Source organism: Dermacentor albipictus, chromosome 2 (genome assembly GCF_038994185.2).
Source record: "Dermacentor albipictus isolate Rhodes 1998 colony chromosome 2, USDA_Dalb.pri_finalv2, whole genome shotgun sequence".
Lineage (NCBI taxonomy): Eukaryota > Metazoa > Arthropoda > Arachnida > Ixodida > Ixodidae > Dermacentor > Dermacentor albipictus.
Window position 1 is genome coordinate 176,048,135 of NC_091822.1, and position 17,162 is coordinate 176,065,296.

Consider the following 17,162-nt stretch of genomic DNA (forward strand, 5'->3'; position numbering starts at 1 on the left):
GGAGACCGGTGACAAGCTGGAGTCACTGGAGCGTCGCCTGAAGGAGTGCCAGCTGGAGGAGACCAAGGCCGACTCGGACCTGCAGTTCAGCAAGGGGCGCATCAAGGAAGAGCACAAGACACGCACGAGCCTCCAGAAGAGCCTTGATGAGGTACGCTGTCTCGGCTCAGTGCTCTAAATCTGCCGGTGTCTTCACTGCAACCGGTGCAGGTGTAAATTTTGTGTGCACCTGGCAAGTGGTAATAGGAAAACATGAACTGCACGACGATGGCACAATATAATTCTGTGCCAGCGGTGAATAAGTAGTATAGGAAAGACTGGAGAGATGATGAAAAATGTCAAGAGCTTATGTTATCGTAAGCTAGATGTAGTGTAATGGGAGCATTAAATAAGCATGCAGTTGTTGAATGGTAATTACAGTTGTCAAAAGTTAAAAAGAACATGAGTAATGTTGTTGTATTCTTTGTAAATGACAAGCCATAGTTGAGTAAACAATCTACATGCTTGTAAGCAAAGAGAGCACAAGAACAATCTTTGCTGAGTAACGTGAGAAAATGGTGGCTTGCGACTACAGTGTTGTGCTGCTGTGTGTAAGGTTGTGGACTCCATTCCCAGCTGCAGCAGCCGCATTCCGGTGGAGGCAGAATACAAGAACATTCATGTTCCATGCATTGTGTGCACATTTAAACACCCTGTGTACCAAAATTAATCCAACGCTCTCCACCAAGGCGTCGCTCCGAGAAAAATTTCTGCCAGTAAGCTTGCAAAAAAAATTTTTTTTTTGCTCGCGTGCAATGTGTTGGTGGTGCCAGTGAATCTTCATGACGTCGAGCTCTGCAAATGAATGAACGGTAAGAATTGGTGTCAAGTTGAAAGGAAGTCGTCAACTAAGAGCTCTTTCCTGTGTTAGCTATGCAGTTTCTGGAGGACTGTGCCGACCAGTATAAGTATTATGGTGAAAAACAAAAAACAAACAAAGACGAAGAAACACACGTCAACAGGACAGGCGCCGACTACCAAACCGATTTTATTGCTTGAAGGAGATGAGCATTCTACTGTATTTGTTGTTTTGCTGGCTTCATTAAGGTGCCTGCTGTATTGATTGTGGCTTAAATGCTAGTCTCCGTCAAAGAATAAAATCAGCTGGTACTTGGTGCCTGTCCCATTGATGTGTGCTACTGCGTCTTTCTTTTTCTGGTGCTTTAGTACTTACACCAGAATGTCTGATCAACCAGCTCAAACAAAAGCTCTGCTTCTTTGCCACCAGGACAAGACCGCCATAGCGAGCAAGGAAAAGCAGGTGGAGAAGTTGCAGGCGACGCTCGTCGAGCTGGCCGAGGAGAGCGAGAAGGATGCCGAGGCCATGGCCGCGGCTCACAAGCATTTCCAGGCGGTCAGCGCTGGCCTCGCGAGCAACGCCGAGGGAGAGGAGGCGACTCTTGCCGAGCAGTTGAGGGGTACGTGACGTTGCGTGTGTCGGCTGCAGTGGTGAACAGAAGGATATCGTATCTTACATTTTTTCGGCACACTGCTGAGGCAGCTGGCACTGCGCTGTTCCAGACTGCTAGCCTCTTGAGTGCCACATACCTACCGACTCCCGAATTTTTCATAAAAACTTGGGCTTATTCTGCAATTACATTGCGTTGTTCCACGAAATATACATCATGTCCGCAAAAAAAAGCTTTAAAGGTGTTGAAGGCTGGGGTGCTGCTAGATTGCTACAAAATGCATGCAGGAAATAAATTGTGACGCTACCAGTGCCACTATTTTGTGGCGGCACAAGACGCAATACACTAGAGGGGTACTTGCTTTGAACAAGCTTATCCAGGCGATTTCCTGTAGAGTGGAGACTGGCTGGTTGATGCAGCTTCTGTTGTTTTTGGCCATGTCCATGTAAATATTTGTGTGCGTGCTGTTTCTCATTTATCCAAGTTTCTGAAGTAGGTGAAATCGGCAGCAACGAAGTGATCTAAAAATCAGCCTCTGCTCTTTCAAGATTGTTGCTAATTGTGTGCCGAGTCTAAAAGTAAATCATTGCTTGTAAAGTGTCTATGTCTATCTGACAAGATGTTAGTGCACAGGCTAAATGTGCTATCGCACTCTCCCCCGTTCCCATTTGTCATGTACTGAGGATTTTTATTTATATTAAAGTTCACAAGTTGGCAGCTATGCATACACCTTATACTAATGCCTCTTTTACTAGATTCCTAGAACGTTGTTTGCTTTCTCATTTAAGCAACAATTCTTGTATTTAATGTCATCGCCAGGAGAGGGCACTCATAGCCAACCCTGCTTACGTTGTGCTCGGGATGTTAAACTTTTTCTATAAGGCAACATTTTGCTTCAAAGTGTTGTTTACACTGGCTTTACTCACTGGCTTTACTGGCTTTACTTTGCAACATTTTGTTTAAAAGTGCAGTTTTATTTCTTTAGCTTGTATGTGCAGAAACATAGCATCAATTGTATACATCGCTAAACATTGCCGGCATCGGCCGCTTGTTGCTTTTATGATGTTAACAGATGTGAAAGTAATCTCGGAGGAAACAGCACATGGTTTAATTTCCAAACATTCAATACAATCTGCATAATAATGGGTAACCAACCCGCCCAAAGTTGCACGTTACTGAATTCACCAGTATTATCACTTAGCGACTTTTTTCCTGATGATTGTCTAAAGAAACTTACCAACACTGTTGAGAAGTAGACCGATTGTCCTACCTCGAGTATTGATGGAAACTATGTGATTCCCGGTAGCAATATTCCTGACAGTATGTGGCGTCTGAATCCTTGGTCTTCCACTCACCTATGCCAGTTTCTCTAACTCGTTTGTCGAGTTCCAAATAGACAGTTTGCCTGCCACAAAATTTGCTTGAGAAAAGTATTGCATGCTCCAACCACCAATAGTCGTGAATCTGTTGGCTGACAGAGAGCTAAATTTAGGTTGGTTGGTACGTACTTGGGCGAAAAAATGGCGCTTTAGAACAAGACGAGGGCAAACGCCACGAGCCGTCTGCTCTTGTCTTGTTTTAAACCACTGTTTCTCCGGCCATGCAAGTCAAAAGGAACACAAGCTTGCATTGCTCACTTTTTCTGTGTTGTCACCCTCGCCATGCAGCGGCCAAGAGCGACATTGCGGAGGCCGAGACGGAGAGCCGCCAGACGGAGATGCGGCTCAAGCACTCGCAGGAAGAGGCGAAGAAGAAGCAGGCCGAGTGCAAAAAGACCGAGGCCAGCTACCAGAAGGACGAGGCTGCCAACCGCGGCATCGAGAAAGAGCTCAATGCGATAAGGGTATGATGGCAACTTGATTTTATACTAGCACAACAGAAAATTTTCTTGTGCTATATTGGGACACGGCAATGACGGGCGTGATTGCCACAGGAGCAGGTTTGCTTTGGGTTAGTATTGGATGCTACGCTGCTATTTAGTGCGTAAGGCCAAGAGTCCCATTGCCTCTAGCCTTGCCAGCAGCTCGTCAAAATGGTGGGATAACCGATAATTGTTATACCGGGTTGCATGAAAAAATCAAAATAGGGGAGTGGCAGAGCTGTTGTGAGAAAACTATAATGGCGGGGAGGCCAGTGCCCCTCCCCACCACCTTCGTCCATCCGGCTGCTGATTGTGTTGACTTGTTTAACTGCTTCCTCGGCGCTCTGATCATGTATAACGAGCCACAACTGTCGGCGTTAAAGAATGGCACTGCTATAACAACTGCAAAGAGGGGTCAAGGGTGGCAAGCATTATGCGAGCTCCACCGAGGCATCGCGTTGGTGGCCCCATCAGGGGCCTTTTAAAAAATGCAAGAAGGTTGCCGCGGCACCCTGTCACCTTGAAAAATCCAAAAGAATTACGCTGAGACGAGATCTCCACAAGCATCTCGCCACGTACTTCTCACTGGCTTGCACGAGGAAAGCCTATGTCTGTCAACGTTGCATGCTTTACGCGAAGCTTGCTGACATCCTTCTCCAAGAAATCCAGGTGCTCCACGTAATGTAGCAGAAGGTTCCTTGCGAAAATGAAGTTTCGGAGGGACTGAGTCATCTACCGGGCCTCCTGTGAGGACGACGTTCAGGCAGCCTGCTCTAATGCGTCATCGCTGCTGTCGTCGCTGTCGCTATTCGATGCAAGCACGTTTGAGACGATGGCCTCAACGATTAGAAGCAATTATCTTCCAAATCTATAGCTGTGCGCTTTTTTTTCACTGCAACGTTGTGCATTGCCGATGATCAGTGGGCGGATCAGCCGTCTTCCGTTTTGGCGGCAAGTCAAACGAGGCTGAGAAACCACATGGCCAGCAACAATTTCGAAGCAACCAACACACACGAACATGAGTGACTAAGCTGTTTGCAGAAATGCGGAGCCACCGAGCAATCTGGGAGCAGCACAGTTGGCACGGTCCATCCGTGTTTCAGAGGGTGGCACGGCGTTGAGCTATAGGTGCAGGCCATTCGTGTTCGGAGGCGTGGAAAAGAAGGGAGAGAGGTGCCAGAGAAGTCTTTATGGCGGGTGGTTTATCGAAGACCAATCTGCACAACAGACGAAATCGCAGACTGTGCATTACTTGTCTCGAGCAACGCTCCGCGTGCAGCCATCATTGCTGTTGTGCAGGTTGACCGTGGTCGGTGCCGATGGTAAAGTCGTGCTTTGCCACCTGTCAAAGATTCTTAAATTGGGAGAGTCACGGCAAGCATCGGCTCTTCGTTAAATTCGTTATACAAGTCACTTCGTTGTAAAGGCCCCGCACTGCACAGCTTACAATAGAACTGGGACAGAATTATTCCTGCGTTATACAGGTCATTTCAATGTAGAGGCATTTGTGGTAGAGGTGGTCGACTATCGAAAATTTTCTAATCAAATAGCAAAAATTTGTAACTCTCATACTTAGGCAGTTGTTACCAGTCATTACTCTCTACTGTCAGTTAATACTCTTAGAGTGAATAGTTCCAACAGTTTTTAAACATATTGCTTGGTTTCATTTGTTTGTTTGTTTACAAAGTTTTAGACAGTAGGCAGATTTGTTTGGTTCTGTTTATGTAGGCCCAGTTGAGCAAGCTGAACTATGAAGAAGGACGTGATGAAAACCTCCTGAGCCAGAAGCAGCAGCTGCAGCGGGAGATTCATGGTTTGCGACAGAACATCGACATCTTTGAAGCGAGGTCAGCCATCTCGCTTCCTTTTATTTTGCCTTCGAAGACATGGGCAGTATGCAGTGGAAAATTGAAGCAGCAATGCATAGACGCAGAGTCTGCAGGCACAGAGTTTCCTACGAACAAGACGTACCTACTTTGACTCGGTCGGCATGGCGAAACGTTATCATGCACGCTTGTAAACTCGTACCTGTATGTTGTATGCACACATGTTTAAGGCATTCAATTTCCATGAACAAAATTTTTGTATTCTGCAAATTCGGGCAGAGTAACACTTCAACCAATGCTCCTCTTAAGTGCATGCGCACGCACGCATGCACGCACACACACACTGCATTTGTTGCACTTAACTCGAAGCCATTCAAGGCCTCGTCCTCGGGCACACTGTCAAAAGGTTCAGCCACTTCAGCCAGTCGCATCGCTGGGTAACCGTTGTCGATCTGAATAACTTTTACGCAATGTTGTAAGCATCTTGAAGCACGTCGCTGGCATTGCCCTTGTGGTGCTGTGTGCTCGAGACAAACATACGAACAAAGTTCGCATCATGCCTGAACCCACGCATACAAAAGCGAAATGGCGACCGGACGCCCGAAACACTGTGGCTACTGCTGGACTGCCGCTACTGATGATGATGATGATTGATGATGATGATAAACAAGTGGTGCTATAATTTTTTTAATGGGTAGATGTAGGGTGCAGCAGTTTGCAGGGACAACATAGCCACAATTAGTACATGACTGAGGTAGTTGGAGAAGTATGGGAGAGGCCTTTGCCCTGCAATGGGTGTAACCAGGCTGATGATGATGATGTAGGGTGTATGATGATGATAAACAAACGGTGTTATAATTTTTTTAATGAGTAGATGTAGGGTGTCACAATGTAGCCGTGACTGATGTTGATAATAAGCAAGTGTTATTGTTTTTAGGGGGTAGATGTTGGGTGTCACAATGTAACAATGAAAAAATTAGAATTTTTTCTTATTTATTGTGTCAGAGCCATGGGTTTTATGTTTTGTTTAAGAAAAAACTAAACTATAACAGCAAATTAGTATGTGTGACTCAATCTTGGAGGTACCTGCACCATGGAAGCCACGTTAGTGGCTCTTACTACTTTTGCCGGGCTGCCTATGGAGAAAGCCCTAGGAGCTGACGTCTGTCTGTCCTTACAGTCACTCTACTGTTAAAAATAAGATTCAATTTCTTTAAAAAAATGCTGCCACACACGATTCTTTGTACTCATGAAAAAAGAAATCCGAGATGATTCACACCAGCACACATGGTTTTATGCACAAGTTGCATCATTGTACAAGACACCGATGAAAATTTAGGAAGGATAATGCATTTCGTCCACTAAAAATGGCATTCTAGACGGAACTCTGAGCGCTGCGATTGTTCAGGTACCATTCAGCATGAGCGTCAGCCGGCGCTCATGTGACATACATTGGGTTCACGATAAAAAAACCTCCAGGTGGGCTAAATTTGTCCCAGGCCCTCCACTACAACGTCCCTCATAAACCACAGTGCAGTTTCTGGGATATTAAACGCCGCAATTTTCAATATTGCTTTTTGCAGGAACCAGCACCTGTCGTTCAATTACACAGACCCCGTGCGCAACTTTGACCGGCGGAAAGTATATGGTCTCGTCTGTGACCTGTTCACGGTCAAGGACCAACGTGCTACACGCGCTCTCGAGATGGCTGCCGGTGGCAAGGTGTGTGGCCGCATTCCTCTGTACTGCATAAGTGAACTGGACTAGCTGACAGCATGCTGATTGAAATTGACTCCATTTGAATCCTACTGAACTTTGCGTTATTTGTGACTCTGATTTGAAGAATTTGGAATTGTTACGGACGGCTTTCTGACAGACATGTTGAGCGCAAATTGCACAGACATAGGGGAGAGACAATAGGGACTACACTAGTACTTCTCTTGTCGTCTCTGTTACAAATACCAAAGACAGAGGTATTTAATGCAAGTGCCCATATTGTCTTATTTGCCTTTTCTGTGTCAGCATATCGTGCTCAACGTACCTGTCGTCCAAGATCAAGAACAACTAGCTCAAGTTCGAGTCCATTGAAGTTAATTTTTACTTCATTGCTTCAGTTACTTTGGCGGTGCCCGAAAGCTCCAACAGGGGCTCAAATGAAATGAGCACCTATTACAATAAAAGTGCGTTAACTCGAACTCGCATATCCTAAAATATTAGTTACGTAGAAATCTTTTTTCCTGCCGCGATGTCAACCACTTTGTATCTTCACCCCTTAGCTCGAAAAGTATTTGTGCCGAACGAACCCTCTGGATACTTCGAAATCTCGATTTCAAAAATACCAGGGAAAATGCAACGGGGGCAGCGTTGCCTGCGCTCATATTTCACCCTGTGGCATCGAGTGATCATGTTGGCACTGAGCTCAACAGCCGAGCTCAACAGCCGAGCTCAACAGCCGAGCTCAACAGCCGAGCTCAACAGCTGAGCTCAACAGCCGAGCTCACTAACCGAGCTCACTAACCAAGCTCACTAGCCAAGCTTACTAGTTGAGCCAGATGTCGAGCCAGATGCCACGCCTAGCCGTGCTTCCTGCTTGTCTTTTCCCCTTCGAAACTGCCTGTTCCAGGGTGTTTGCTTTGCAATCTTAGCATCGGTTTTACTAGGTGGTGCCAGCTGCCCTGTTGTAGCTGAGTTGAAACACATTTCCTTTTCATTGTTGACTTTACCTACAGCTCCTGTTTCTTCATGAGTGCAAAAATTGAATATTTTTTTGCTGTGGAACTTATGTAATCTGATTTGCATGTGTACTTTTAGGGCTAACTTATGCTCAGTTTGCACAGTCTTCCACACGAGCGCGGAGTGCAGAAAACTGCATATGTTGCACACAGCTGCACAAATTTCAATTTACATTTCTCGCGTGGAGCCATTATAAACCAAAATTTAAGCACCTGTGTGTGACATGTGCAGTTTTACACGTCCGAATGCATGCGGAAGGCCATGCAGTTTGAACCTAAGTTGGCCTTAAGTATTTCTGATATATCAAATTTCTGTTTCATGAAATTGTTCTTCGGTGCCGTCGATATCATTAAATGGAGGTTTAAACTGCAATTTCACATGCGGTGCAGCTCTTCAACATTGTGGTCGACAACGAGGAAACTGGCAAGCTGCTGCTGAAGAATGGTAGGCTAAAGCGCCGTGTGACCATCATCCCGCTGAACAAGATCACAGGACGCGACGTTGAACCTCACGTGATCAAGCGTGCCCAGAGCCTGGTATGCGATTCAGACCCTGAGTAGTACTTGCAGCCAAAGCATGCTGATGGCACTGTTCATTGTCATGAACTAAATCACGGGCATGGAGTTTCATATAAAATTTCAGATAGAAGTGTGGCACTTGCGTCTACAAGTGCAACCCTTTGCAGCACATCATCCATTGTAGGAATAATAGTAGGTATTGCGTGAGTTTGTAAGCTTCATCCTTCTCTCTTTGAACATCTTTTAACTTATTTTTACTTTAAAGTTTGCTGTATGTAAATAATAAGCATCATATAACGTCAAATATTCACCTTTTTAGTGTTTTCAGAATGTTACAAATAAAAAGAGTTCTTTAAGATATTTGAGACAGCAGCCCATGGTGAGTGTCCTTGCACAAAAGTCATTCATATCCAGCAAGCAAGCATAATCAGGAATATCGAGACTTATTCAGGCGTTCAAAGTTACATAACTGAGTAATAATGAAGTAATGAAGTGAAGTAATGTTGTCAACTGATAGTGCAGATATCTTCGTGCCTCCCCCACAAGACCAATAGACTTGATGTATAGAGACTGATCTATAGACTTGATGTATAGAGACTGATGTATAGAGACAACTTATGGTGTCCTATTTAATAATTCGGACTCTGCCTGCAAGACTGCATGCTAATTTCAACACTGCATCAAGCAGAAGTAGTGATTATTTTTGTTTCTATACATGCTTAGCACGGTCGTCAGCAATGTCACGGGAGCCTCATTGAGACCAAAACTAGCGACGACTGGTTGACTCAGTGGTCACCAACTGAACCCAAACCGCTTGACAAGCCAAGCCAAGCCACTGAATTGTAAAGGTTGTTTTCCGGTTTCGTCACGCGAGAGGTGCGAGATGCGTGCGCACCCAGCATTTGTTCATTTATGTGTTAAATAGTGACATCCCTCTCAGCAGCTTCTTCGAGCAGGTTCATGTGGTGCCAACTCCATCCTCTATGTTCATGCTGACAAAAGCAGCATTTAAGTGAGGGAAGCGCCATACAACTACAGTCGAACCTTGTTAATTTGAACATGCTTAATTGGAACTTTCTGTTTGTTAGGATTGACGCTGTGGTCCCATCAAAGTCGTGTATTTCAATGGCCGAAAACGCCCGGTAATTCGAACGCGCAAGCATTTGTGACGGTTAGTTTGAACATACCGTGCTCCGGTAATGTTCTCAGCAGTGCGCCAAATCATGCGTCGGCGCCTCTGACCAGCGTTGCTCTTACGCCACCATAGAGGAAAAGCTTAGGAGGGACCCCCGCAATGCCACGCGCGAAAGAAAAAAAAGGAACGGTAGTGGAAATTTCACCCTCTCTCAAATAGCAAGGTCGCCATTTCTGCATCGCACTGTAATGCCCCAGCCATACTGTACTTGCGGACAAAGTGCTTTTGGTTGCTCGGATGCGATGGTTTCGTGTTTGCTCAGATGTGGAAGAAAAAAAGCCGCAAAATAAGTAGTAAACTTTACATTCAGTGGCGTGTTTTGTCTTGTTTAACGGTTGCTAATAAGGTGTCTATGTTTTCTCTTCCCCAGCCTAAACTAATGTGAATGAAAATGGGGCCTCTTTTCAGAAGCGCTCTCACTTGTGCGCGCGTTGCCTCCGTAGCTTTTCCTTCATAGTCGCAGAAAGTTGTCCGCGAGTATAGCAGCAAAACGCGTGCTGCGGGAGTTATCGGTCCTGGGCCGATTTTTCGCGGCTTGCTGTGGCGGCAAGCGAGATGAGACGAGATCGGAGAAGACGAATAAGAGTGGTCCCTACAGTGACATACGCGCAGGAAACTGATGTCATGCAGACCCGCCTGACCGCTATATTCGTACTGGTGTTTGGTTCAGCCGGACTGCTTGTTTCACACTCTCGTCTGCTCGTGTCAGCTCTAGCTTATGCTCGTTGTGGTTAGCTTGGTTTGGTCTCGTTCGCGCTTTTTTTTTTTTTTCTTTTACTATGACAAGTCTAAACCAAGACATCCCGATGAAAAGGTTGTTGGAGACAGTGTGTTATATCCGATTCTGCATGACAAGACAGACCCTGAATACAGTACAAGGATGCGAAGGCGACACCCAGTATTTCATTCACCGCCCTTTTAAACGCGGTGCTGCCAGAACAGAGCGCATCAACTTGATTATGATCAGTGGAAACGACTTTGTCATCTTGATAATACCCGTGTCACACGGGCGTTTCGAAGGCCTTCCAACTGATAGTCATTTGACTCAAAGGTCAAATTCGAGCTGCTACACAGGCGGTTTCGAAGCCCGCTGAGTCAATAGTTTATGAGTCAATGGAGCAGCCTACAACTCTATCGAAATCTCGATGGCCTTTGAGCAACGGAAGCGGAAACAGCGCGAACATGTCCTCTCGTTCACAGTGCGCTCGTACTCACTGTACGAAAGAACAAATCAAACCAAAATGCTCTAAAAATACTATATATAAGTGTTATTAATTATTCAATAAAGTATGTTTGCCACTTGATATGTGCGAACTGCACATACTCTCGACAACAGCGACGTGCTTGTGTTCATTCCTTCCTCCACGTTGCCTAGTACACTCTCCCTCTACTCCATGTGCCTTTTTTAATGTGTAAACACACATAAAAGAAATAATGCTTTTAAGTGGTTTTAATGTTGTTTAACTTTTCATGACATGAAAACGAAAATAAAGATCTGCAGCGCCACACAATTTTGCAAGACACGCCTGAACCACTCAATGGCCTTTGAAAAGTGCCGTGTAGCAGTGCGACAACTCCTTTGAGTCTATAGAGTTGTGGCGTTTCGAAGGCCGTCGACTGGAAGGCCTTCCAAATGTGCCCGTGTGACACAGGTATAAGACGTGACTCGCGTCAAGAACACAGGACGAAGAACGTAAATGCAGCGCTGCCCATTCAGCAGACTAAGGAACAAGTACACGAGCACGTAGAGCAATGGCGGAGGCCCAGTCCAGCCTCGGCAACTCCGCTGCTTCTGTGGCAGTCTTAGGTGGCAGTGCTTTAGGTGGCAGAGAGTAATTAGCGCCATCCATCAAGCTGGCAGAAAAGCGAATCCGCTTCCCTCCTGCCCTTCCTCCCAACTACGTTCCCCACGCCCTCTCTCTCAACTCCCTCGTAACTCCACCTTCGATGGCCTCCGCGCGCGCCCACCTTTGCGCCGGCCTGGCGTTACCTTGCTCCTTGAAGTTTCGTTTTCTGCCATTATCGGGGAAACGTGCGTTGGCCGGTGTGCTCAGTTTCGTGGTCCTCACTCGATGTGTGCTTGCATGCCGCGATATTTTACGACTCGCACCATTCATCCATCGTGCTATGGTGCACAAATACTTCAAGAACAAGTCCTTCTTTTAATTCAAACATATTTTTGGGCCCCTTCGCGTTTGAATTAACGAGATTCAACTGTAATTGCAAAGAAACGCATGATAGTGCGCACAGCCTGCCTTGCAATCATCCGCTTCAATGCCACAATCATGCTTCTCTCCGTTACCTACTTTTCTCCTTGCAACGCAGCATGTAAGAGCCTGCATTCCTGAGCCAATGTTTCGGCCTTCTCGTGTATAAACAAGCTATCATTCTCATTTACTGTGCTTGCCTGTCTGTGTTATTTAAACATTGTTGGTAGTGCTAATGTATGGATCAGTTTTATTAATATGCATTAGTACATTGTACTTAGTGCTTGCAGTGGTTCGTGAAGCCTTTTGCGTGCCATATAAGCCTGTGAGATGTGTAATCATAATAAATTTTACTAGCAACACAGTCGAAGCTCAATATACAATGCACCCTTATACAGTAGACTTCCGTTAATTCGACTCCGGGTAATTCGATTTTTCGGTTATTTTAACCTCACCGGAATGCATGGTTCAGTGACCATGCATTCTTATGGGCCCAAAACTTTCATTTTTTCGATCCCAAAATTGGCCTTCGCTGAACAATTCAAACTTGGCCAGTCTTCATGTACATGCCTGACCCCTGTGGTGATTCCGATAGCAACATTGTTAGTGGCAGCGGCAGTCCTGGTGGAGTTTAGGGACAGTGAATGCGTTGAACATACGTCTTCTCATCCGCTGTCAAAAACGCCTATTTTCAGCCTACTCTAGGAAGATTTTCAAGCAATTACAGTACTGTAGCTCACAATGTCCTTATTACAGTACCTGATTCTAACGCATGCCTTTTTAAAAAAGAAAATTTAGCCGAAAATTGCCTGCGCAGTGCAGTTGGGCATGAAACCAAAACTGCTTTTGCAGGGGTCGTATGAGGAGTTTTTTTTTCGAAATGGGTCAAATCCACGTAAACGGAAGTTGAGAAAAAAGCAAAAATTTGTTACCGGACCTAAATGCAACGCTATCAAAGCTATTATATGATATGCTTTACATGTCAGCTAGGGCAAGTTTACGACCACAAGTAATGAAAAATTATGCGGCAAATATGCCCAATATTAGGTTGAGAACTTTGGATTTGGCTCGTATTGAATTGAAACGCTGGATTTTAGGCGGTATTGCTATGAAAACTTTATTAAAATTGGCTTTCGAGAATGGCATCATGTAATCTTGACAGAAAAGCTATAATAACATTGGCAGCAGGGCACTGCATTTTGCATTTGATGATGATGATGATGATGATGATGATGATGATGTCCTTGATGAGTGTGGCGCTTACCCACTCGCGGGGATTGGTCAAGAGTCGGCCAGACTTTGCTTATGTGTTCAGAAAATGGAGGTAAAAATCTAAAATTTTTGTTACATGAATTTAGGCGAGGGAAAATTGAAATGGTTCAGTAGATTGTCATGCTACGTAGAGGGAAAAAAATAATTGTCTATAATATATCAATGAGGCAATAGAGGAGGAATGAATAGAATAATACGGTCATCAATGAAATCGGTTTGATTCAATAATAAATTTTTCTTAGGCGAAGCACACATTCCTGTGTGAGTGCCCAAGCTCAGACGCTCCGAAAGACAGTAGTACCGGAGTGTTCAATGGCAGGCCAAGCTGTCGCACTGTAATTTCTAAACTCATTTTCCTCATGGTGGAGAAACGCCGGCATTCCAGTAGGTAGTGCTCAATCGTATCTAATTGGCAACGGCGCATTCTTGCATTTACGGTGGTTATGCGGCTTCTTTTCACTTCGTCGTCGACGTCTAGGGATAGATTTTCGCCGATCTCTTCATTGCCATCCGAATCCATGAACAACAATATCAGAAAAGCGAAGAACTTGCGAAAACACGAACGAAACACTCCGAGCTGTCATGCGGGAACCAACTCCTTGGCGGGAACTGACAAGGAGGCTGCCATGGCTGCATGACGTCACGCCAAAAGTGCTCTCCTATTGGGTAAATGGATTTGGCTCATTTTGATCCGTGCAACAGCTGGATCTGGCTCAATTTCGATACGAAATACGATCTGCGAACACGTTCGCCTGGCGTTATTTGACCCATTTCGTTGCAACGGGTTTTCTATGAGAAAGTTGCCTAGTTTTTCTTGTCATTACCGTTTTACCTGACCTAGTTTCGGTTTGTGGATTTGGCTCATTTCGAAAAAAAAACTCCTCGTATGTTTTACCGCTTAGCACAGATGTCTTGTGGCGAAGCTGACTTTAGGAAACTGTTCGTCGCTGTGCAAGTCATAGTAGACCTTTGCCCATTTTCTTTTTGCAAGAAATCAGGTGTGCATTAGATTTCTACTTTGTTTAGGAGCTTTAATGTCATTTCTAATAAAGCTTTCTGCTTTCGACACATACAAAGTGGGTGCACATTTGATTGGGGGGTTGTTAGAATTGGGAAAATACTACCAAATGAATCAACAGAGGGTTTTGGCATTTTTTATGCAATTTGCTTAATTCGACTCGCCGGATAATTCGATCAGTTTTGTCGGTCCTGTCAGAGTCGAATTAACGGAAGTTGACTGATAACAAATTATCTGATAAAGTAAAATTTACATGCAATCTTTTTACACTACCAGCACGTCCAATATACAAAACATCCAACAAACATCCAATATACCAAAGGTATATCCATGGTTCATATGATTTCACTATATCAAGGTTTGACTTAGTAGTTCAACTGTACTAAGCAGTATTTTGGGCTTTCACTGCTTCGTTTCACTTCGTCTGAAGCTTCTTGTGTGATGTCTAACATGCAGAAAAAGAAAGAAAAGAAGATAGCAAAAGCTGTAAAGCTGTTCTGAATCCTCTGCAGCAACAGCCCAAATTTGCCAAATGCATGCTAGATGGCACCACAATCACTACAGCAAGCACAATGGCTTCACCGAGATGTGCACCCGAACTGGAGGTTGTTGAAAGTATGTGCGTCAGTGACACCTTGTGCAGGAGGGACTGGAAATCTATTATAGAGTTTCTCAGTCACAGCCCTATGCAAAGAGCCTTTAGCTTTTAGTTGTTTTTAGAGCGCTGCTTTTAGGCACTCATTCCTGCGGCGAGCGTCGTCATTGTCCTACGGCGTAACATAGAGATGGAGCACAGCAAAAGATGAGAGCGAACGTGCGGCGCAGCGAGGGATGAAAAAAATTGGCGAGAGCGAGGATGATCGAGGAGGAAAGTGGAGAGAGAAATGCAGCGGAACCACGAGGTGGAAAGTGGAGGAGGGTATGGCGAAAGTGCGAGAGGAAAAGCGCAGTGCCGTGCAAGACTTGCGATACCACATATAGAAACAACTCACTGCATGAGTGAAAGTCTGTCTGTGGCGGCTGCTGCGAATCGTGCCGACATGCTGCCCACGTGCTGCCTGCCATGATCTCCCGTTTAGTGAGGCAGCCGCACTACACTTTGCTCCGTTAAAAATGTGTCGCGCGATACAGATTGTCTGTGCCAGCCGATATATTGTGAAATGAAAACAAAACACATATAGAGCTGCACTCAAATTTCGCGTTGGGGAGGATCGTAATCGTTGAATTTTTTTTTTACATCAACTGTGCACTCAAGCATTCGGCTCGAATGAATACAACACAGGTGCACTGTTTTCTAGGTTGGCCGAGACAACGTGTTCTCAGCGCAGTCCCTCGTTGACTACCCACCGCACCTGGCGCCCGCCATGAAGTTTGTGTTCGGCACCACGCTGGTCACAACCAAGATTGACGATGCTCGTATTGTGGCGTTCGACAATGGTGTGCAGATGCGGACCGTCTCGTTTGATGGGGCTTCTTTCGACCCCTCTGGTGTCATCTCTGGAGGTTTGCATCAAGTTGACTTCGTTTTCTTTCTTTTGTGCCATTGGCAACTTCTGCATTTGTTGAGGCCCTCTTAATGCTAACGAAAACCACCTAGAAAAATAGTTTATCTGTTTCTTAAAGATCGTTTTCTTCGTTGTTTGTGAGATGTAATTTTTCTTGTTCATTTCATTTATTCTTTATTTACAACATATTTTACAAGATACGAAAGCAATTACTGGACCCATAGCCATTGGCTATTCCCGGGTCCATAGTCAACTTAGGGTATAAAGCGCAGGATGCGAGCAAACAAAAACAGCAGAAAAACATAATAGTAATATTAGTATTGATAACTCAGATACGAAGGTAAATATAAACTCAGTGTTCTTTTATCCTTCACGCACGACGCGAGCAAACAAAGCAGATAAAATACGTAACAATGAAATTGACGTGCGCAACTTGAGCAATTGACATGCACTACTTAGCCAGGAATGTAAATATAAACAAGTCTACTTTTATCGACAGTATATTTCAAAAAAGTATTTTCTCACTGCAGACCTAAAGTTATGGGCTTCTTTTATATGTATTGGCAGAGAATTCCAAATAAGTGCGCCATTAAATTCCACGAGCCTTTTCCCATACAGATTATGACAAGGAGGCAAATTAAAACATTGATTAGATGCAGCTCTTGTATTTCGTAACGGGATTTTAAATAAAGTAATTGGAAGTGGATTATTGGTTTCAATAATACTATGAATGACCTCAGCAATTTTCAATTCATACAATGCATGCACTGGCAACACATGCAATGAGCTATACAAGTACGTAAGGAATTGCGTACATCTAGAAGAAGTGATAATTCTTAATGCGCGTTTTTGCAGACGGAATACAGGCTCAAGTTAAGTTCTGACTGACTGACTGACTGACAATATCTGACTTTGAATGAAGGAAAAGTACAGAATGCGTAGGACAGGATATTCGAAACATTCACGAACCTCAAGGAGAATATAACATCCATAAGCAAGCTTGGAACAAAAGTGTTTTATGTGAGTTTCGCAGTGCATGTCTGAATCAAAGAAGATGCCTAAATATTTATAGGAGACAACTTGTTGTAGTTTTGTACCTCTTAATGATATGTCCAGTAATTCAGTGTTGAGCTTTTTCTTCCTGGAATGAAAAACTGTATATTTAGTCTTACTAAGATTAACGGTCAGTTCACTGAACGTGAACCACTTAAAAACATTATCTAACTCTGCATTTATTTTATCCTGTATATCAAGCAGACTGTCTCCAGTAAATAGAAGAGCGGTGCCATCAGCATACATTAAAGCCTGTGAATGCCTAAGCGTTGCAGGGAAATCATTTATGTAAAGTGAGAAAAGCATGGGCCGAAGAACAGAACCCTATGGCACACCAGTTAGTACGGTTTGTGAAGTAGACATATAATTTTTAAGTATTACTTGCTGCTTGCGGTTACTGAGGTAGCTTCGAAGCAAGTTCGGGTTTTTGCCCCTAAACCCTAGATTGTTAATCTTGTTGAGTAATATCTGATGGTCAACTGTATCGAAGGTATGTCGAGATAGACAATGACCGCAATTTTATTCT

General features: G+C 44.4%; 1 protein-coding gene across 2 annotated transcripts in view; it reads left to right on the forward strand.

Moving 5' to 3' along the window:
* LOC139056321 (structural maintenance of chromosomes protein 2-like) overlaps positions 1-17,162 on the forward strand; it is an 84,312-nt gene that overhangs the window by 39,592 nt on the left and 27,558 nt on the right. For both annotated transcript variants that reach the window (XM_070534479.1, XM_070534478.1), the window contains exons 6-12: positions 2-151; positions 1,268-1,457; positions 3,116-3,291; positions 5,038-5,156; positions 6,719-6,857; positions 8,258-8,404; positions 15,377-15,581. In XM_070534479.1, the coding sequence (XP_070390580.1) occupies positions 2-151; positions 1,268-1,457; positions 3,116-3,291; positions 5,038-5,156; positions 6,719-6,857; positions 8,258-8,404; positions 15,377-15,581 (1,126 nt within the window). The remainder of the gene's footprint in view (position 1; positions 152-1,267; positions 1,458-3,115; positions 3,292-5,037; positions 5,157-6,718; positions 6,858-8,257; positions 8,405-15,376; positions 15,582-17,162) is intronic.